The sequence below is a fragment of the Camarhynchus parvulus genome, chromosome 1 (genome assembly GCF_901933205.1).
Source record: "Camarhynchus parvulus chromosome 1, STF_HiC, whole genome shotgun sequence".
Classification (NCBI taxonomy): Eukaryota; Metazoa; Chordata; class Aves; order Passeriformes; family Thraupidae; genus Camarhynchus; species Camarhynchus parvulus.
This window is the reverse complement of record NC_044571.1, coordinates 1,175,865-1,198,303: the sequence shown is the minus strand read 5'-3', so window position 1 is coordinate 1,198,303 and position 22,439 is coordinate 1,175,865. Positions and strand designations below refer to the sequence as shown.

The following is a 22,439-nucleotide window of genomic DNA, read 5'->3' as shown; positions in this document are numbered from 1 at the left end:
GAATACACCCACATCCATGGAATACACCAACGTCCATGGAATACACCAATGTCCATGGAATACACCAACATTAGGATGTCCCTCCTGGCTCAGCCACAAGTCCAGGAGGGACACTCTGGCACACAAAGCACCGTGAGGGGGAACAGGTTGTGATTTCTCTTCTGAGCCCTAAGGAACATTCTAGAAAGTTTCTGGCTGCTCTCCTGCCCTCCCCTTTTTATTCCCTTTGTTCCATCTGAAGCTCCATGAATTCTCAGCACCTTTGCCCCAGAAGGGAGGGTCTGACAGAACATCCAGGTGACCTCTGCATCCTTCCTTGGTCTGCTCTGCTTCCCATGGACAGCTTGTTCCCCACATGCATTTTTTTCCTTTTCCCACCCTCCTCTTTCCTGCCTCTCCCTCCCCTTTCCCAGACAGGGTGGGGAGGTTTTAGGTGAAGAAATCCGTCGAGGGGATGGACAAAGCTGAGGGATTAAGGAAGGACACGCAAGTGGGGCAGGCATGTGGTCACACCTCCCCAGACTAATCCTCTGCTGGGACTGGACACCATGTCCTTTTACTCAAACCCTCTGGATGCATTTTCCCTCTGTGAATCAACCTCTTTTGGAATGTTTGCACCTCCAGTGTCCTGTGGCACAAAGGTCCCGCAGCTGAGCAGTGTGAGGGGAGAAGGGGGTAAGGTGAATCAGGAGATTCAGGACTTGGATCCACTTCCAGGCCACTGTGGTGAGGAGATGAGAGGAGAAGGAATGAGACTGGAAAGCAGGAGTGCTGCTGTGGGAATTCAGCCCTGTCAGACACTGAGCTGTCCCTGCCCACGGGAGCTGTGGCAATCAGTGGCCTCTGGCAGGGCTCTGCCCTCCTGCCAAACCCTGAGCCTGGTGCTGCAACTGCTGCTCTGCCTCCCTCTGCTTTTGGGAGGACAGGACTTGGCAGGAAAATGGGGATCAGCGGGGCTGCCTCTCCCAGTTTCCATTCCTTGGAAACTCCAGGCTCAGGAGGGGCTGGTTGTGACAAGCGGCAGGTGGGATGGGACGGCTGTGACCATTGCACACCTGGGCTGCAGCTTCTGGGAACTGTTTCCCACTGCAATCCCAAATAAAACCTCAGGTCTCCTTGAGGCCAAACCACGAACCTTTGGCCCTCTGGTACCATCTGCAGCCTCAGTTCCCTGTCTCTGGAGTCATGTGTGGAAGTGGAGAGAACCTGGAATCACAGAATGGTTTAGGTTGGAAAACACCTGTAAGATCATGGAGTCCAAGGTATAAGAGAGCACCACCACGTCCATCCCAAAACCATGTTCCAAAGAGCCACTTTGAAATCCCTCCAGGGATTCGTCTTTTGGGCAGCCCCTGCCAAGGCCTGAGCTCCCTTTCCATGGGCAAATTGCTGCTGCTGTCCCAGCTGAGCCTGCCCTGGCCCAGCCTGAGGCCGTTCCCTCTGCTCCTGTCCCTGTGCCCTGGGAGCAGAGCCCGACCCCCCCGGCTGTGCCCTCCTGGCAGGGACTTGTGCAGAGCCACAAGGGCCCCTGAGCCTCCTTTGCTCCAGCCTCAGCCCCTTCCCAGCTCCTCAGGGATTCTCCAGCCCCTTCCCAGCTCCTCAGGGATTCTCCAGCCCCTTCCCAGCTCCCTCAGGGATTCTCCAGCCCCTTCCCAGCTCCCTCAGGGATTCTCCAGCCCCTTCCCAGCTCCTCAGGGATTCTCCAGCCCCTTCCCAGTTCACTCAGCCCCTCCTGGGGCTCCAGCCCCTTCCCCTGCCCTGGACACGCTCCAGCCCCTCCATGTCTCTCTTGTGAAGGCTCAATGTGATTGTTCAGTGAGGCTTCAGCTCCACAGGTTGGCTTTATCCTATTCAAAAATCCTTTTGAATGTGGTGGATCAGGACCCACTTTTATTTCCAACCCTCAGAGTGTGGCTGTCAAGAAAAGATCAGAGCAGAGGGCCCAGCTGGCAGCCTGGATGAGGGACAGGAGGGACACAAGGGACAGTGGGGCCTCCACGCCACCACGGCTGCTGGTTCCAGCACTGATGGCAGAGGAGCTCTGGGTTCAGGTTTTCCACCCCATGGAAGCAGAGGGGAGGTGGGGACAGACAGCACCTTGCTGTGTGACTGTCCTTGGTGACATTTGTACTGCTAATATAGCTCAGAGCCCCTGGCAGGGCCTGAATGGATCCAGGAGAGCTGCAGAGGGACTGGGGACAAGGCCTGCAGGGACAGCACCCTGGGAATGGCTGCCAGCGCCAGAGGGCAGGGCTGGATGGGATCTTGGCAATGAGGAGTTGTTCCCTGGCAGGGCGGGCAGGCCCTGGCACAGGGTGCCCAGAGCAGCTGGGGCTGCCCCTGCATCCCTGGCAGTGCCCAAGGCCAGGCTGGACACTGGGCACAGTGGGAGGTGTCCCTGCCATGGCAGGGGTGGCACTGGGTGATCTTCAAGATCCCTTCCAACCCAAACCATTGGGACAAAAAAACCAAACAACCAATTAAACAAACTAAAAACTCAAAACCTCCAGCCATTGCCGCTGTCAGTGATTCTCTTTGCCTCCTGTGATGTTTTGAGCAGAGGTTGCCCTCGGGTCCCCACAGGCTGTTGCAGTTCAGCTGCAGCACCGATATTTTAATTAGAGCTGAAAGAATGGAGAACCCCCCATATTTCAGAGGGATCAGTGTGGGCACCTCAAGTTTCTCTTCCCCTCTGAGGGACACACACACACACCTGAGCATTTCAGGTGTCTCATCTGCTCTTCCCAGCCAGAAATATCTGTGTTTGATTTTCCACTTCACGGCTCTGTGCAGCCAACACCCTCATTTATCCCCTGAAGCTTTTGCAACAGCACCACATAAAACCATGGCAACAAAGCTGGGCAACAAAGCTGGGCACTGCAGCCTCCTCCTGCCTCCCGTTCCTCCATCCCTGCAGCAGAGCTTTCCTTGGCACGATCTGCTTGCTCTCCACCCCTCCCTGACAGGAAGGTGCAGCAACTTCTCTTCTTCCACTTCCTAAGTGTGATAATTTATTTGTGGGGAGTTTTGAATAAGTTAGAGATGGGATTTTCTTACAATTTTGGAGTTGTTTTTGATGATGTGTTTTTGTTTTGTTTTGGTTTGGTTTTTTTTTACATAAGTAGGAAGAATGAGTTTAGCTTACATTGTTATAGTATGGTTTAGAAGGTTACTAGACTTTTAGTTATAAGGCTTTTAAAGGAATTATTGATTAATAAAACACTGGTAATAAGGATATTTATGTCTTTTACCGAATCTTTAAATATTTTGTCTTATGGATTTATATTACAGTATAAACATACAGATTTATATTAACTTTTTTAGTTAATTATGTTATGACAAACTTATAGTATTGTATTTTAATCTCTTTGTTTACTTTTATAAGTACTTTTATTTTTAGTTAGTTCTGAAAGTTCCTTGCATTTCAGATTCCAACACTAAGGGAAAAGATGAGAGGAAATGTCCTCAAATTGCACCAGGGTGGCTCAGATTAGGGATTACAAACAATTTTTCCTTCACAGAGTGGTCAGGCCTTGGGATGAGCTGCCCAGGGAGGTGATGGAGGCACTGGAAGGGTTCAGGAGGAGTCTGGATGTGGCCTTGGGGACAGGGATTGGGGGATGCTGGATGCCCATGGAAATATCTCAGTGATTCTGTGACTCTGGGATTTTCCTGTGGCCACAAAGGAGCATCCCAGGTGTCCCTGTGCAGCAGGAATGAAGGACAGGGCATCCTGATGTGGTCTCTGACCTCCAGCCATGCAGTTATTGCAATATTTAGACAGGTTTGAGCAGATATGGATATTTTGGGGCAGCCTGTCAGGATCCCTCTGGCCACAGCCAACACTGCAGCAGCTCAGCTGTTCCTGTGATCCTGTGGGGAAAGATGGGCTCACACAGAGCCAAAGGGTCCCACCAGGTGATCAAACACCAAATGGGGCTCACACAGAGCCAAAGGGTCCCACCAGGTGATCAAACACCAAATGGGGCTCAGACAGAGCCAAAGGGTCCCACCAGGTGATCAAACACCAAATGGGGCTCACACAGACCCAAAGGGTCCCACCAGGTGATCAAACACCAAATGGGGCTCACACAGACCCAAAGGGTCCCACCAGGTGATCCAACACTAAATGGAGCCTCAGGATCTCTCAGGAAACCAAAACACCCCCAGGGTTGGCCCACTCAGCACTCAGAGACCCCAAAAGATGCAAGAGCTGCTCCATAAGAAAGAAGCAATTCCAAAGGGTTTCCTCAGGTAAAAAGAAAACCCTGGCCAGGGCAAGGCATCCAAAGGGCAGAGCTGGTTTTTTGCAGATGATGCAGGGAAGCAATGGAATGTTGGGAGAAGAAGGGATCAAGTGCACTGAGAACCCCTCTGAAGAGAAATGTCTGTGGGGATCATCACTGATACCAATCCTCTGCCATTCAGGAGAATCACAGAATCAGCCAGGTGGGAAAAGGTGTCGTGGGTTTACAGGAAGCAGGTTTTCTGGGAATGGCCAGAGGCCAATAGGTGTTCAGATTTTAAATTGACACCAGGCTTGGCCACTGAGGGTGGATGCGCCTCTGAGAACACAGGGGTTAGAAGCAGAGCACTCCCTTGGGCTCTCTCTTTGATTTCCGGCCAGCAAAGAGGCAAGGCCTCCCCTGCCCGGCTTCAAGCTGGGCAGGGGAGGGAAAACCTGCGGCCCGGCAGAGGTAGGCCTGACCCCTCAGGATGGAAGGGTGGTGGGGGCACCAGGAGGCGTTGGGCAGCCCCCCCCAGGAGAGACAGAGGGAGAGAGGCCCCGAGAAGATTTGGGCAGCCCCCCCTTCCCCAGCCAGAAGATGAGAGAGGGAAAGCTGGTACGGGCCTGTGGCCTTGAAATGATATCGGCTGTGAAGAAGGAGGGGAAAGGGGGGAGTGCAGCAGAGAAGGAGCCTGGCCGCGTGCAGAAGTTTGTTAACCCCTTCCTGGACAATGAAGACCTCACAGAGCATTTGGACCTTTCCCGGAGGGGAGATGGAGTGGATGATAAAGAGGAAATGGGCAAGAGAATGACAGTCGGAGCAGTGAGTGAGGCTGGGAGAGTAAAGAAGAGGCCGGAAAGAGATGATGGAGTAGCTGGTTGCTGGACTCTTTTTGGTACAGCCATGGACAGAACCGTGCTTCCTCGCGACACAGAGGCTGCATGCAGGGGGGAGGCGATGGCTCAGAACTGAGAGGGTTCAGTTTTGGAGACCCCCCGGCCCCAGGGGGTAGACAAGTATGGGGGGTACAAGAGGTCCCGAGAGTGAGAGGAAACTGTGCTTTTTTTGGAACTGGTCAAAGCACCCTTAAAAGGATAACCCTTGAAGCAGCTCTGTTCCATGTCCAGTGGTGAGAGCACTGGGCATGCAAGGAAGAGGTCACCATGGCCCCAAGAAGGATTCCTCTCCTCTTGATGGACTGAAATTGAGTATTTACAGGGTGATGGATGGAGAGTTGAAATTTGGAAGATGTATTGGAAATGTGGTGGGGGGAGGAGGAAATGCTTTTTGTGGAGTTTTCATTTTCCAGGTGTGTGTGTGCGTGTGTGTGTGTGTGGTTTTTTTCCTTTTGTAGTTTAGTTAATAAATTTTTTTTCTAAGGTAGAGGCCTGCTTTGCTTATTTCCTGGTCACATCTCACAGCAAACACCAGGGAAGTATATTTTCATGGGGCACTGGCATTGTGCCAGTGTCAAACCATGACAAAAGGCTCCAAATCACAGCACAGGGACAGCACCAGGGAGGGGCTGGAGGGATTTAGGTTGGGTTTTAGGGCAAGGTTCTTGCCCAGAGGGTGCTGGCACTGCCCTGGCTGCCCAGGGAATGGGCACGGCCCCGAGGCTGCCACAGCTCCAGGAGCCTTTGGCCAGCGCTGCCAGGGATGCCCAGGCTGGGCTTGGGGGGCTCTGGGCAGGGCAGGGCTGGCACTGGGGGATCCCTTCCCACTCAGCAATTCCATCATTATTGTTATTCCATGAGATCAGGAGCATTTGCCTTGGCATTTGTCTCCATTCCAGAGCAATATTAAGGTTCCCACCTTTCCTGCCCAAGACATTTGTCTGCTCCTCCTCCTCCTCCTGTTTAATCATTCCCACCCTGTCTGTCCCTGAGCCCCTCCCTGCTCCCAGACTCAGCAAACCCTGAGCTCAGTGACCTTCAGGGGGACACTGGGAATGGCATTATTCAGGGAAGTTTTGGTTTCAGGAACAGCTGGTAGGGGAGAGGGGTTGAGGGAGGGATAAATTTCTCATTATTGGCAGTGATTTCTCAACTTGGGAACTTCCAGGCTCCTTTCTCATTTCCATAGCCAGACAAAAAAGCTCCAAGTGACTTTATCCAGCTGGGAGCAGCCAGGGAATGTCCGTGCACAGCACAGGGAGGTGCCTCTGGGGTTCCTCACAGCACACAGAAGCTCTCTGGGGGCAAAGCCAGGAGAAGTGTGGGATCAGGAGGAAATGCTGCCAGCAGCTGATCCCTGTGCTGGGAGGTTTCCTGCTCTGAACACCTCCAGGATGTTGCAGTACCCATGACAAGGGTGGCAGCAGCAGGGTTTCCTCAGGGATCAGCATTCTCCACACCAGGAGCAAATCTTCATCCCTCTGGGGTGTGCTGTGGATTTGGGATCACTCCAGGCTGCCTTCCTGTCCCTCAAAGATGACATTCCTTGTCAGGACTGGCTGTAAGATGAAAATTTGGTTTTTTAGTCCCAGCCCATGTGCTTGGGGGGCATTTTGCACCTCAATGCCAGCATGATCCCCCTCCCTGGATGTCCCCAGCAGAGCAGGAGTTGCTGCTGATGCTCCTGATGTGGTCTCATTTCTCTGAACAAACTCCCCAGGTGTCTCAGAGCCTCTCAGAGGAGTCAGCATCTGCCAGAAATAAAGCCAAATCTCATTCATTCTCCTTTTTTTTTTTTTCTTCTTCTTCTTTTGGTTTGGTTTTCTGGGTTTTTTATTCTTTTCCTCCTCCAGCTCATGAGTGAAGTGCCCACAGAACAGAGCTCTGGGGATTTATTTCTGCAGCAAGGGCATAGAAGTGGGGCTCAGCTGATCCTGATCCTGGGGGGAGAAAAGGAGAGAGAAAGGGAAGAGGAAGAGGAAGAGGAAGAGGAAGAGGAAGAGGAAGAGGAAGAGGAAGAGGAAGAGGAAGAGGAAGAGGAAGAGGAAGAGGAAGAGGGGCAAAGGAAAAGGGGCAAAGAAAAGGAAAAGGAAGGGAAGGGAAGGGAAGGGAAGGGAAGGGAAGGGAAGGGAAGGGAAGGGAAGGGAAGGGAAGGGAAGGGAAGGGAAGGGAAGGGAAGGGAAGGGAAGGGAAGGGAAGGGAAGGGAAGGGAAGGGAAGGGAAGGGAAGCCTGACTGCTCAGTGCTCACCTCTTTGCCCAGATCAGCAAAGGAAATCATTGTTCTTATCACTGCTGGTGCTACTGCTTTATTCATAGAAATAGGGAATTGTTTGGGTTGGAAGGGACTTTAAAGATGATCCCATTCCACTATCCCAGGTTATTCCAAGCCCCATCCTGGCCTTGGGCACTGCCAGGGATCCTGGAAGTGCCACAGCTGCTCTGGGCAAACTGTGCCAGGGCCTGCCCACCCTCACAGCCAAGAATTCTTCTCTACTAATTCTTAATATTATTATTTAACAGGGCTCATCTTTACTCTTCTGGCTCACCAAGGATGGAGCTGCACCCGTTTGTCCCCAGGAAAGCTCTTTTCCAATATCTGAACTTGCAGCAGGCAGCACAAAGGCTCAGTCCCAGATCCGACAGGATGACTGATGCAAGCTGTCAGCCAATATTTGACTTTCCAGGTGAGATTAGATTTAGCTTTTAATTTAATATAAACATAAGTGCAGTGGAAGGCACTTATTTCACAGGCACCTGCTCCCAGCCTTGTGCAGGTTCCTTAAAGACATCCCTGCTCTTTTTGGGGAGTTTCACCCCATTATCCAGTGGAGCTGGAAAATCCTGAATCTCCTTAGGGAAGGACACAGCAAAGGTAAGCTGCTTTTACAAGTCTGTTTCCTCCTGAAAAATGATAGCAATTTTTGATGGAAACCAAGGAAAAAGCAGGTTTTAGACAGTTTGTATTTATATTTTCTCATTTAGTTCCAATAATTACCTTTGTCCCCTATATTTGAGCATGTGTGAGGGAGTAACTGCAGAGGGATCTTCCTGCACGTGTACCTGAATCCCTGTGTGCACAAAGGCTGAATTCCTGAATTCCTGAATTGGAAAAAATCCCAAATTTTTATTAGCAATGAAAATTCAGTGCCTCTTCCCCTTGGATGCAGCCAACTCCTCGTTCTTGAGGACTGGACTGGGAACAAAGGGCTTGGGGGGAAGATTTCCACAGGTTTTAGGGCTTGGCTGGTCTGGAGAGAGGAAGGAATTGATCACATTAAAGTGGGACAGCCTGGGTGGGAATGGGATCTGGGTGGGAATGGGATCTGGTGGGAATGGGATCTGGTGGGAGTGGGATCTGGGTGGGAATGGGATCTGATGGGAGTGGGATCTGTGTGGGAATGGGATCAGGTGGGAATGGGATCTGGGTGGGAATGGGATCTGATGGGACTGGGATCTGTGTGGGACTGGGATCTGTGTGGGAATGGGATCAGGTGGGAATGGGATCAGGTGGGAATGGGATCCATGTGGGAATGGGATCTGGTCAGAATGGGGTCTGTGTGGGAATGGGATCTGGTGGGAGTGGGATCTGGGTGGGAATGGGATCCATGCAGGAATGAGATCTGGTGGGAATATCTCTGGTGGGATTGGGATTTGTATGGGAATGGAATCAGTATGGGAATGGGATCTGTGTGGGAAAGGGATGTGTGTGGGAAAGGGATCTGTGTGGGAATGGGATCTGGGTGGGAACGGGATCTTTGTGGGAATGGGGTCTGGGTGGGAATGGGGTCTGGGTGGGAATGGGATCTGAGTGGGAATGGGATCTGGTCAGAATGGGATCTGGTGGGAAGGAATTCTGGAGGGGGATTTTCCTCCTGTGGGACACACACCTAGTTTATGGGGTCTGAGCAGCACCAGGGTCTGAATTTTGGGATAAATGGGATCAAACATGGCTTTGCAGTACCAGGCAGTGTCTCTTCCCCTTTGGGGATTGTCCCCAATGGTCCCTGAGGCCACTCCAGGGATGGAGTCTCAGCCTCCATGTCCCTCCCATGGCTTTGTCTTGTCCTCAGGAGCAATCCTTCCTCCCTCGGAGGTGCCCTCTGCAGGGAAGGGACAGTGCCCCAAACCCTGTGACAGGGCCATGGGGGCCTTCACCAAAGTGTCCCCAGAGCAAAGGGACCTCAGTGGGCTCCAGGATGAGCAGAGGGATGGAGCAGCTCTGCTGGCAGGAAAGGCTGGCACAGCTGGCATTGTTCACCTGCACAGGAGAAGCTTTGGCCTGAGCTCAGGGTGGCCTTGCAGGGCCTGCAGGAGCCCCAGGAAAGCTGGAGAGAGACAATTTCCAGGGGATGCAGGGACAGCACCCAGGGAATGGCTGCCAGTGCCAGAGGGCAGGGCTGGGTGGGATCTTGGCAATGAGGAATTGTTCCCTGGCAGGGTGGGCAGGGCTGGGATGGAATTCCATCCCTGGATCCCTGGCAGTGCCCAAGGCCAGGCTGGACACTGGGGCTGGAGCAGCCTGGGACAGTGGGAGGTGTCCCTGCCATGGCAGGGGCGGCACTGGGTGATTTTAAGGTCCCTCCCAACCCAGGCCATTCCATGATTCTGAGCAGAACCTCCTTGGTTCTCTGAACCACTCAGAGATGGGGATTCTCAGCTGAGCTGAAGCTGCTCCTTCAAGTGTCAGAAGGTGACTGGTACCAGATAATTGACATAACACTGACAAAATACTCCAAATCAACTCTTTTAATGCAGACATCTGATTAAAAAGAATATTTTCTTGTCTTTAGCAGCATAATTGGCGAGGATGACCAAGCTGCAGAACTTCACTTGGGCAGTGGAAGATATTTTCAAGGAAACCTTCCTCAATTACATGAACGGCTGGAGGAGGAACATGACAGAAGCAGAGAACAAACTGCAGGCTGAGGTGGCTGCTGAAAACTTTGACTACGTTATCCTGTACCTGATGGTGATGATTGGGATGTTCTCCTTCATCATCGTGGCCATCCTGGTGAGCACTGTGAAATCCAAGAGGAGGGAGCACTCCAACGATCCCTACCACCAGTACATCGTGGAGGACTGGGGGGAGAAGTACAAGAACCAGGTGCTGAACCCAGAAGATCTCAAGTGTGTGATCCATGAAAACCTGGGGGCAAGGGATAAAACAAGCCCAGAGTCACCTTGACTTTCTGGGAATGCCAGCAGTGAGGGACTCATGGAGTCACACAGAGACAACTCACTGGAATTCCAAAGAGCTGTGGAAGTGTTGATTCAATTTACACACAGGTCAATGGATAATGGAGTCCTGAGGAAATCAATGTGGTGGTTCCCGTGAGGATGTTGGCAAAGTCCAAGAAAAATCTGTGATTGTGCTTCCCTTTGCTAGTCTGTCCTTTGGGAAAATAAAGCCATGACAGGGATAACTTGATTATTTGAGCATTTTTAAAATCCACAAGCAGATCTGGATGTTCCCACCTAAGAATAATTGTGAATCAGTGCTGGTCAAAAGTGCCAGTTTAGATCCAAACTGTGTGACTTAAAGCCACTTTAAAAATAAGCTGAAAATATCCAGTAAAATCTGCAATCTCCAGGGACTGACTGAAGAAGCAATTAGGGAATGAATCACAGGAGGGACCTGATACCTGCACACACTCACTCCCAACTCCTTTTTAGTGATCTGATTCCTATTTTCACTCTTGTTAAATAATAAATGACAAAGAGCTTCTTTTCTTTGGGAGCCTGTGGCTTGTCTTGGACACAAATTTTGAGATTTGAGCTGAAGCCATCGCGCTCCAGATGTGCTGGAGATGCAAAAGAAGCACAAGGAGCAGGCTGAAGGAAGGGATTGTCCTCTCTGCTCGTGTGAGACCTCATCTGCAGAGCTGCCCCTGGATCAACACCAGACAAAGGTGGAGCTGCTGGGAGAGCTGGGGGCTCACCTGGAGAGGAGAAGCTCCAGGGAGAGCTCAGAGCCCCTGGCAGGGCCTGAAGGGGCTCCAGGAGAGCTGCACAGGGACTTCTCACATAGAAACTTATTGATAGGACAATGGGAAATGGCCTTAAATTGAAAGAGGGCAGGTTTGTGTCAGATGTTAGGAAGAAATTCTTTAGTGTGAGGGTGGTGAGGCCCTGACACAAGCTGCCCACAGAGAGGATGTGGACTCCACATTCCTGCAAATGTTTAAGGCCAGGCTGGACAGGGCTGGGAGCAACCTGGACACCTCCCACTGTCCCAGGGGCTCCCAGTGTCCAGCCTGGCCTTGGGCACTGCCAGGGATCCAGGGACACCCTGTGCCAGGGCCTGCCCACCCTGCCAGGGAGGAAATTGTTCCTAATATCTGACCTAAACCTGTAATTTTTCACTTTGAGGCCATTCCCTGGGTGCTGTCCCTGCATCCCCTGGAAATTGTCTCTCTCCAGCTTTCCTGGGGCTCCTGCAGGCCCTGCAAGGCCACCCTGAGCTCAGGCCAAAGCTTCTCCTGTGCAGGTGAACAATGCCAGCTGTGCCAGCCTTTCCTGCCAGCAGAGCTGCTCCATCCCTCTGCTCATCCTGGAGCCTCCTCTGGGCTCTCTGCAGCAGCTCCAGCTCCTCCCTGGGCTGGGCCCAGGGCTGGGGCAGCTCTGCAGGTGGGAAATCACCTGAGGGGGACACAACCCCACAACCCCAACCCCAACCCCAACCCCAACCATATCCCATCCCAATCCCTCTCCTGATCCCCAGCTGGGCACGGGGATCTCCGGGACCTCGCTGCGGTCCCTGCAGGAGCTGTTTCATGGCAGAACTGTTAATCTTGAGGGAGAAAAGCGGAGCACAGCCAAGCCCAGCGCGGCAGCCGAGCGGGCGGAGCGGCCCCGGCCGGGCCCGGCGCTGCCGCTGCCGGGAGCTCCGTGAGGGAGCGCCGCCCCCGCTGCCATGGCCGCCCGCAGGTAGGACCGGCCTGGGCCCCTTCCTTTCTTCTTCCCTTCTTCCCTTCCTTCCCCTCACGGCCCCGCGGGGCTCCGGCGGACCCCGGCCCGCATGGCCGCCGGCCCCGAGCGCTCGGCTCCCCGCAGCCTCGGCCGCTCTCCGGGGCCGGGCCCGCTGCCTGCCCTGCCCGGCCTGGCCTTCCCCTGGCCCTTCTCCACCCCCTCCTTGCCCTCCAGGCCTCGTCCTTTCTCTCCAACCTCCCTCCTGTCTAATCCACTCTCCCTTCCCTCTCTCCAGTCCCTTCCGTGTTGCTCGCCCCGCTTTCCTCCATCTTCAGCCCCTCTCTTTGCCCTCCACCCGCCCTTGCTCTCAGTCCCCTTGTTCCGTTGTTCCCCAGCCTCCTTCTTGCTCTCCAGCCCCCTTATTTGATATCCGCCTTTCCCTCCTTGTTCATCAGACCCCTTTCTTGGTTCTCCATCGCCTTCCTTCCTCTCCAGGCCCTCCATTCTTGTTCTCCACTCCCTGCCTTTCCCTTCACTCCCCCTCCTTATTCTCCCCTTTCTCTCCAGCCCCCATTCCTTGTTCTCCAGCCCCCATTCCTTGTTCTCCAGTACCCCCTCCTTTCTCTTCAACCCCCCTTCCTTGCCCTCCAGCCCCCTTATTTGATATCCGCCTTTCCCTCCTTGTTCACCAGCCCTTTTCCTGGTTCTTCATCTCCTTCCTTCCTCTCCAGGCTCTCCATTCTTGTTCTCCACTCCCCTCCTTTCCCTTCAGCCCCCCTCCTTATTCTCCCCTTTCTCTCCAGCCCCCATTGCTTGTTCTCCAGTATCCCTCCTTTCTCTTCAGCCCCCCTTCCTTGCTCTCCATCCCCTTTCCTTGCTCTCCACCCCCTGCTTTTCTTGCTTTCCACCCTCCCTCCTTGTTCCCCAGTCCCTTCCTTCTGCTCCAGCCTAGGACAGAGCTGGGCTGGGATCCAGGGGCAGCCCCAGCTGCTCTGGGCTCCCTGTGCAGGACCTGCCCACCCTCCCTAATTCCCAATATCCCGTCCAGCCCTGCCCTCTGGCAGTTTAAAACCATTGCCCCTTGTCTTGGCACTCTCTGCCCATATAAAAAGTCCCTCTCATTCCTTTTTAGCACTGGAAGGGGCTCTAAGGTCTCCCTGGAATTGTCCCTTCTCCAGGCTGGACAATCCCAGTTCTCCGGCCTCTTTCCAGAGCAGAGGGGCTCCAATTTTGGGATCATCTTTGTGATGCCATGGTGGAAGAGTCTGATGTGCCCCTGGCATTTCTGGGTTTGGTTTGATTTTAATCCAGCCAATGTGAATGAAACATCCCATCTGCTCTGTTCCTGTTTTCCAGAGTTTGGAGTATGTGAGGAGCTGCCAGAGGAATCACTCATATTTTAATTTCTGCTTCATCAGGTATGAAGATCTTGATGGTTTTTCAATTGTTTTGATGTTGCTTGAGTTGGAACCTTGAGTTGATCCAGAATCAGAATCAGGTGTGAGTTGGAAAGGACCTTAAAGATTATGTCATTCCAAGCCTGCCATGAGCAGGGACACCTTCAGAGTCCCATCCAGCCTGGCCTTGGTGAGTGGCACCCTTTTCTAGCTCAGAAATGTCACATTGAAGTGCACTCAGATAACTCAGTAGCTCGGAGCTTTCCAAGGCCTCGTGGCTGGAGTTGTGCAGCAATCCCCAGAGGAACATCTCAGCCCCATTTTGTGGGCATGCTGGAGCTCTTGGCAGGCAGGGTGAGATGTGCAGCCTGCCAGGACAGCTCCAGGGGGTGTGGATGCTGGGGGTGCTCTGGGGATGTTCTGTGGTGCCTGGGGGCTGTCCCTGCTCTGCAGACAATGCCCTAGAGCCTGGGCTGGGCTGTGCTCCTGGGGAGGGCTGGAGCTGCACTCCAGGCTGGGATTCATTTCCCTGCTCCAGCACAGGCACAGCTGTGGGGCTGAGCTGGGCAGAGATCCTGGGGCTGGAACCAGGGCTAATCCCAAGCTCTGGGATGTGCTGCAGCCCTCCCTGAGGGACACAACCCTCTGCAATGAGCCTGCTGTGCCTGCAGAGGATCCCAGAGGATTTGGGGTTCACAGGGAATTGCTGGAAGGTGGGATCTGCCCAGACCCTCTCCTCTTTCCCATCTGCAGGAGCCTGATCTGCTTCACCAGACAGAATTCCCTGGGACAAGGCTGCAGACACAGCCCAGAATCCCAAAATCCCAGCATGGTTTGGGCTGGGAGGGGCCTTAAAGCCCATCCAGTGCCATGGGCAGGGACATCTCCCACTGTCCCAGGCTGCTCCCAGCCCCATCCAGCCTGGCCTGGGACACTGCCAGGGATCCAGGGGCAGCCACGGTGGCATTTGGAAAGGAATAAAACTATAGCAATGCTGTGAGGGCCCTGACCAAGGAGCGATATGAGGAGGACTCCATGGATATCAGAAGGCTAATTAATTACTTTATTTATACTATATTATATATATATATATATATATATTATATATATATTATATTATAGTAAATATTTATATTTATTGTATATATTGTTATTTATTATTATTATTATTTAAATATAAAAATAATTAAAATATAAAAATAGAAATAAAATAATAATAAACCCTGCACACACTGCCCAGAATCTGTGACTGTCCCCCCACAGTCCTGACTCACACACACACACACACCTGGCCCTGACAGGCAAGGAAACAAAACCCCATCACTGTGAGTAAACAATCTCCATATTGCATTCTGCTTTTGCACAAACACAGGCACAGCAAATGAGATAAGAATTGTTTTTCCCTTTCTCTGAGGTTCAGACAATGTGAAACCCAGAAATATTCTTGGGAAGAACTGTGCCTTGCTTTTCTCTGTGAAGAGAAATGTGAGGGGGGTTGCATAAAACTGCCGAGGGGACCTGGCAGTGCAGTCCCAGGGAATCCCTGCCAGCCTGGGGCTGTTTTATCCCAGCTCTGGAGCATCTCTCAGGGAATCCAGGCAGAGCCTCACGTGGCTGCGTGCAGGAGCAGGTGAGGGGAGGGAGCAGTGCCCTTGTGTGGGGCCCAGGCCCTGGCTTTGCCTGCATTTCCCTGGGGAGGGAACAATGCCTGCCTGTGGATGTGTTCCCTGCTCCCTTCTGTGCCTTATCTCCTCAGGAAAGGCAAACACTCCATTCCAGCTGTTGATTTAAGATATCCCAGCCTTGGAAAAGCAGTGTTGGGGCTTTCTGCTCTTGCACTGATGACCTCAGTGCTCATAAATGGTGTTTTTTAAGTGTGAAGGGAATGCTAAAATCCTGGCATGGTTTGGATTGGAAGGGATTTCAAAGCCCATCCAGCCTCCATGGGCAGGGACACCTTGCACTAATCCCAGGCTGCTCCAAGCCCCAGTGTCCAACCTGGCCTTGGGGCAGCCCCAGCTGCTCTGGGCTTTAAAATCCTCCCCTTTCCCCACTTTCTCCCCTCTTCCCACTTTGTTCTTCCTGCCCTGTGCTGCTTTTTTCAATCCTGAGGTTTCCACTGGATTTCATAAGGGCTGGGATCAGATGGAGGCTGGAAAAGCCAGGAGATGAGATGGGGGAGAAGTGTTTGACCCTGGAGGCTGGTGGGATGTGGGAATGCAGCCTGGATTGGAGGGAGCAGTGACATTCCCACCTCACAGGACACTGTGGGGACAGAGCAGCACCGGTGGCAGCTCTGGGAAACATCCTGGGATTACAGCAAACGTGGAAAGAGACTTTGGGCGAGGGATGGAGGGACAGGGCACAGGGAATGGCCTCAAGCTGAAGGAGGACAGGGCTGGGTGGGATTTTAGGAATGAGGAGTTGTTTCCTGGGAAGGTGGGCAGGGCTGGGGTGGAATTCCCAGAGCAGCTGGGGCTGCCCCTGGATCCCTGGCAGTGCCCCAGGCCAGGCTGGACACTGGGGACAGTGGGAGGTGTCCCTGCCATGGCAGGGGATGATCTCCAAGGTCCTTCCAACCCAGACCACTCCATGATTCCATGAAGTGAAAATATTTTCTTGGGGGTGTAACAGCAGTGACTCACAAACCACCCTGACATCCCCTCAGCAGGAGAAGGAGCTGCACAACAGGATCAGCACAGGAACAGTGACTGATGAACAGGAATTTGCTGGTGGCTGCCACTCCAGGGCTTTGGTACAGCTGGGTCTTGGGCACTCTGGAGGAGTGGGAATGTTTCCAGAGGGGTCTCAGCAGGGTGAGAGGGAAAAGGAGAGGAGAGGAGAGGATGCTCTGGCTGGAGAAATTAGAGAATCTCCCCAGAAACTGAGCAGGACAGGAGCTGCAAGAACATTTAATTCCTGCAGGGAGCTCAGCAGCTGCTCTCTGGTGTGGTGCTGATTTATTCAGCCCAGCTTTTCACGGTGCTGGAGTGTTCCCTCCTGCTTTTCCACCCCTGCTCCATGGGCAGGAAAGGCCTCCAGGGGTTAATTTGGATTCCAGCAGCTGAGCAGAGAGCCCAGGGCAGTGCTGTGTGTGCTGCAGCCTTTTCATCCCAGGAATTCAGCTCTGGAATGCTTGGTGAGCACTCAGGGCTCCAGGGACTGCTTGCTTTGCTAACCTCTATATTTATAAACTGTTAGTATGGAGAATTAAATTTATCAATCACAGAGGACTGAGAAATTTGGGGATTAATTCAATGTTCAGGCTCCAAACAGAGCAGGTGGGCTTGGAAACCCTCAAAGAAGCCCCAAGGCAGCTCCTGAGTGTCCCTCAGTCCCAGCAGAGGCAGGCAGGGGGAGCACACACAGCTCAGCTTCCGAAGGCAGCCCTGCTTTCCATGTTTTCCACGGGGCAGCTGCCCGGGTGTGGAATTGCAGCCCCAGCACCTGCTCTGGGCTGTCTCAGCCCTGTCCTGCTCCTGGCTCTGAGCCCCAGAAGGGCCCTGGGCTCACTGGGATTGCTGGGGAGGAGCCCCTCCCAGGGCAGGTGGGCTAATTAGCAGCTTGCCTAATTCTCTTTCCATTTCTATTTCTTCAGGAGTTCATTCTGCTTTTTTTTTTCATTTCTGCAAGAGTTCATTCTGCTTTATTTTCCATTTCTTCAAGAGTTCATTCTGATTTTTATTTCCATTTCTCCAAGAGTTCATTCTGCTTTGTTTTCCATTTCTGCAAGAGTTCATTCTGCTTTTATTTTCCATTTCTGCAAGAGTTAATTCTGCTTTTAATTTCCATTTCTCCAAGAGTTCATTCTGCTTTGTTTTCCATTTCTGCAAGAGTTAATTCTGCTTTTTTTATTTCCCATTTTTCCAAGAGTTCATTCTGCTTTTTTCCCCATTTCTCTGAGAGTTAATTCTGCTTTTTATTTCCATTTCTGCAAGAGTTAATTCTGCTTTTTTTATTTGCCGTTTTTCCAAGAGTTCATTCTGCTTTATTTTCCATTTCTCCAAGAATTCATTCTGCTTTATTTTCCATTTCTCCAAGAGTTTATTCTGCTTTTTTTTCCATTTCTCCAAGAGTTCATTCTGCTTTATTTTCCATTTCTCCAAGAGTTCATTCTGCTTTTTTTATTTCCCATTTCTCCACGAGTTAATTCTGCTTTATTTTCTGTGTCTCCAAGATGCTCCTGCCCTGCCCTGTGCCTCCAGGAGTGTGACCCCCCAGTCCTGGGGCACCCCACAGCTGACATGGTGGCCTTTAACTGGAAGGTGAGGCTGGGCCAGGTTCCCAGAGCAGGGATTGCTGCTCTTTCCATGGGGGATGTGCTGGGTGGGATCTGATGGTTCCTTTCCCAGGGGAGGGTTGTTTGACCCCCACCCTCTCAGGGACAGGGGATTTCTTCTTGTCCTTCCTTGCCCATGTTGGACCTGAGCTCTCCAGAGCTCTGCTCACCCCTGCAGCTCCTGCCTTTCCTCTTCCCAGGTTTTTCTCTGGCTGCTCTTCCCTCAGCTGCTCTTGTTACTGGAGGGGAATTTCTCCCACTGTGTTCTTGGGGTTTTGGGGGTTTTGGGGTCGTTGTGTCAGGCACCACAGTGTTGGAGCAGGTTCCTCCTGCATGGTGCTGTTGGAACAAGTCCATGGAGGCGCCAGGATGAGCAGAGGGCTGGAGCAGCTCTGCTGGCAGGAAAGGCTGGCACAGCTGGCATTGTTCACCTGCACAGGAGAAGCTTTGGCCTGAGCTCAGGGTGGCCTTGCAGGGCCTGCAGGAGCCCCAGGAAAGCTGGAGAGAGACAATTTCCAGGGCATGCAGGGACAGCACCCAGGGAATGGCTGCCAGTGCCAGAGGGCAGGGCTGGGTGGGATCTTGGCAATGAGGAATTGTTCCCTGGCAGGGTGGGCAGGGGCTGGAATGGAATTCCCAGAGCAGCTGGGGCTGCCCCTGGATCCCTGGAAGAAAATATTGAAGTGCTCATTTCTATGGGTCAGCTACAGAAGTGCAAGAGGAAACAATTGGTTGGTTTGAATTTCTGTTCCTGTTATTCCTGCTGGCTGTTCCAGAACTTTCCTCTGCCCTCACTGGGAGCAGAAAGAGGCCACTTTCCCCCTCTGCTCGTTTGTTATCATTTTATCACCTCACCAATGCATCCATCAGCTTGTTGGTGATTTTACAGCACAGCTCCAGAGCTGTTTTCTGGAAATGAGTAAAACAAACATCAGGAAGAAAGTTGACACAATATATTTTGGTTGGGTTTTTTTTTTTTATTTCTTTCTTTTAATCACAAAATCTTGCCAGGCACTGATCAATGCTTTTTGCAGTGCAATGCAGTGCCCAAGGCCAGGCTGGAGCGGCTTGGGACAGTGGGAGGTGTCCCTGCCACTGGAACTGGATGAACTTTGAAATCCTTTCCAGCCCAAACCACTCCATGACTCTGTAATTAACCATTTGAGCTCATTAAATCAAACTTTCCCCCTGCCCTGGTGTTGCAGAGCTGCTGCCTCTGTGGCTGTGGGGACATGGACAGAGCCTGGTGCTGTTTTTCCAAGCTCCCTGCTGCTGTAGGGACACAAGGCTTGGCCTAAATTCAGAGCTTTGATGTGTCCTGACAGCTCTGGGAGATCCTGAGGGAACAGGGTGAATTCCAAGTTCACAGATTCACCACAGAACCTTGGGATATCCTGCTGGGAAGGGACCCACAGGGACCACCCAGTCCAAGGCCTGGCCCTGCACAGACCCCCAACAACCCCACCCCATCCCTGGGGGCTGCTCAGTGCCCACCACTCATTTCCATTGCATTTCCCTCTCCAGGTTTATATTTTTATAGCATTGAAACACTCTGTGCAATTGCAGGCATTCAGCAATCCTTGGATTTTTCACTTTTCTCCCAGTTTAAAGTCATTTATCTGCCCCTTCCATTTCTCAGCAGGTTCATTACAGAATTGCTGTGAATTAAGGTTTCATGGAGTGTTTTTGGGGATCCCATCTGAGAGCTGATCCCCAGGGATCCTTCACGTGTGAGGATTCTTCAGCAGCTTTTCCACTTGCACAATTTCCCTAAAATACTCAGCTCTTCCCTTTTTTCAACTCCAGATGGTGCAAATATTGCTGGAAAATGAGCAAAAGGAGTTCAGGACTTGAGGGAAAGGGTTTTGGTTTTTTTTGCTTTGTTGCTCTGCCTGGTTTAATTTCCCACACAAATAAAAACTGTAGTGAGAGAGGAGCATTAATATTGGAATGGAAGATTCAGAGCATCCCTATAAATTCAATTTTAATTGTCCACGTGTCCCAGAAGTGCCTAAACAGATTCTTTGGCATTCCAGGCTCTGGAGAACTTCCCACTGCTGATGTACATTTTGGCAGCTAAAACATTGATCCTTTGCTTGGCCTTTGCTGGAGTCAAAATGTACCAGAGCAAGAAAATTGAGGAGAAACTGAAGAGGGAACGTGAGGAGAAACTGAAAGCAGAAGCAGAGAAGAAGGATGAGTGAAGAGTGCCTCAGGTGTGGAACTGATCCCAGCTCCTGGGCTTGGGCATTGTTAATCCCAGTGGGATTGATTTGGATTTTTTGGGATGTTTCAGGGGTTTGCTCTCTCATTTTTTGTGGGACTTGCATGAACCACTGTCCTGTTTGAGGATGTTTTAGCACAATGTTCCCTCTCTGGTTTTGTCTGCCTGGGTTTTTGTGCCTGATGCACAAAGAGGGGGATAAATTGGGAATAACTGCAGGGGAGCAGGCAGGCAGGATGCTGCAATCAGAGCTTGGGCTTGAAGTCACAAAATAAAGAGAGAAAATAATCAGCCTTTCTAGAGGAGTGAAATTATTGACAGCTTGGGGGTGGTGTAGCTGGAAAGGGCAAATTCCACACCTGGAATTCCCAAAGGGACAGGTTCTGCCCTGGAACATCCACCGTGTAGAATTCCCTGAGAAAAATGCACATTTCATTGCTTGAAAGAGCAAAATGAACATTACAAAATTCCCTACATTTGGGATTTTCCTTCTGAAATTCCCGAGTTCCTCCCCTCTGTTTCCAAAGCTGAAGCAATCCCTGCATTCTTGGAGCAAATCCATGAGCAGAATGAGTCCTGCCTGGTGCCTGGATTCTATTCCCTGCCTTGCTTGTCATTTTTGGAGCAGTTTGCTTCACTTCTCCCTGTTCTGCAGCAAAATGGGAATTCTATTCCTGCCTGCCCTTTGGAAGCTCAGTGGGAGTTTGATGTCATGTTGCTCTTCATTGAAATAAAATCTTATTTCCCTTTCTGAGGTCATCCCCTCCCATCTAAAGACGCTTAAAATCTTTCCTCCATTTTATTTCCACCCTGTCACTGTTTTATTCCCTTTATTCCCAAGGATTGGGAATTGTGCCTAGAAATGAGGCCCTGGGAATAACCATGGGAACAAAGTTTTTTCTATTTACACACAAAAAACAAAACCAAAAATAAAACAACAACAACAACAACAACAAAAAACCAGCAAAACCAAAGGGGTTTTTTATGCTTCCAGCAGATTCAGGACTTGGCTTTGGGGCAGATTTTGGGCACTTCCCTGGCAAAGGAAAGGTTGTGCAGGGCTTGGAGCAGCCTGGGTTAGTGGGAAATGTCCCTGCCCATGGCAGGGGTGGATGGGATGAGCTTTCAGATCCCTCTAACCCAAACCAGCCCTGGATTTTGGGGTTCTGTGCAGTGTTATCCCAGGGAATTCTGTTTGGCAAACCCCACAGCTCCAGGGATTTCTGCCCCAGGATCATCACAAAACCTCAGTGCCCAGCAGGTGACACCACCCTTGGTGTTAAAACCTCTGTGATTCCACAGAAATTCCCTTCCCACTCCCCAGAGCTGCCCAGCAGAGGCCCTGTCCTTGCTGAATCTGGGATTCAGAGGGAGGAATTCCCCCATGGAGCTGGGAACAGCTCCAAAGGTGCCCTGGGAACACTGGAGCCCCTGTGCCTGCTCTTCTCACTGCTCTGTCCCCACCCTGCAGGTTCCTGACACTTGGATTCCCTTCCCAGGAGGATGAAGCCTTCCTGGAAAAGAAGGATGGGTAACCCTCAGAGTGACACCTAAATTATCTCTGTTTTTATATGTACAAAGCAGCTGAGCCTCTATTTATGCAATAAAAAAAAAAGTCTTTGTTTAAAAAATAAACGTGGGTGCTGCTTCCTCACAGGACTGGAGCTGCAGGGGAGGCACCTGGGAAGGATCAGCTGCAAGGAGGTGGCTGGGATGGAAGAGGAAAAGGCTCTGGAGGGAAAAATGGAGGAGAACAATGCTCTGGATGCATCCTGGGGGGCTCCAAGGCTCATGGAGAGGCAGAAGGAAGTGGGGAGGGCTCAGTGCAGCTTCTGCAGCTGCCTCCTGCCAGGGCCAGGCTGTGGGCCCTGCCTGGAATCAGGAGGACAATCCCAGGAGAGGAGCAGCTCCAGGCTCTTGGTGCACCCAGGACTTCCTTGGGCCCGTGGAGATCACAGAGGGAGTTTCATGGCAGGAGGTTTATCCTGAGAAATCTCTTTGGTTCCCTGTTCTCTGCTCAGCCTGGCGCAGCTGTTCCTGCCTCTGCAGTGGCACCAAATCCTGGAGAACTTGAGCATGGAATCCTGGAATGGTTTGGGTTGGAGGAGACCTAAAATCACCAAAATCACCTGAAATCACCTTGTTCCACCCCTGCCGTGGCAGGGACACCTCCCACTGTCCCCAGTGTCCAGCCTGGCCTTGGGCACTGCCAAGGATCCAGGGGCAGCCCCAGCTGCTCTGGGCACCCTGTGCCAGGGCCTGCCCACCCTGCCAGGGAACAATTCCTCATTGCCAAGATCCCATCCAGCCCTGCCCTCTGGCACTGGCAGCCATTCCCTGGGTGCTGTCCCTGCAGGCCTTGTCCCCAGTCCCTCTGCAGCTCTCCTGGAGCCCCTTCAGGCCCTGCCAGGGGCTCTGAGCTCTCCCTGCAGTTTTTCCATCTCCTGCACACTCCCAGCTCTCCCAGCCTGGCTCCAGAGCAGATTTAGGTTCCTAACAGAAAA

At 52.0% G+C, this 22,439-nt stretch overlaps 2 protein-coding genes across 3 annotated transcripts; both read left to right on the top strand.

Annotated features, from left to right (window-relative positions):
- The first annotated feature begins 9,933 nt into the window (after positions 1-9,933).
- On the top strand, positions 9,934-10,311 carry KCNE2 (potassium voltage-gated channel subfamily E regulatory subunit 2). Its single transcript, XM_030951485.1, has one exon. It carries the CDS (start codon positions 9,934-9,936, stop codon positions 10,309-10,311), a length of 378 nt encoding a protein of 125 aa, XP_030807345.1.
- A 1,501-nt stretch (positions 10,312-11,812) lies between these two features.
- Positions 11,813-21,569, top strand: SMIM11A (small integral membrane protein 11A). 2 transcript variants are annotated; one of them, XM_030951497.1, is made up of 5 exons: positions 11,813-12,053; positions 13,392-13,453; positions 17,610-17,697; positions 19,748-19,927; positions 21,407-21,569. In XM_030951497.1, exons 3-4 carry the CDS (start codon positions 17,677-17,679, stop codon positions 19,913-19,915), a joined length of 189 nt encoding a protein of 62 aa, XP_030807357.1. In that variant the 5' UTR covers positions 11,813-12,053; positions 13,392-13,453; positions 17,610-17,676; the 3' UTR covers positions 19,916-19,927; positions 21,407-21,569. The 2 variants fall into 2 exon arrangements, with proteins under 2 accessions (XP_030807357.1, XP_030807365.1); XM_030951505.1 differs by lacking the exons at positions 11,813-12,053; positions 13,392-13,453 and adding an exon at positions 16,959-16,979 and having other exon boundaries at positions 21,407-21,541.
- Positions 21,570-22,439: the final 870 nt, after the last annotated feature.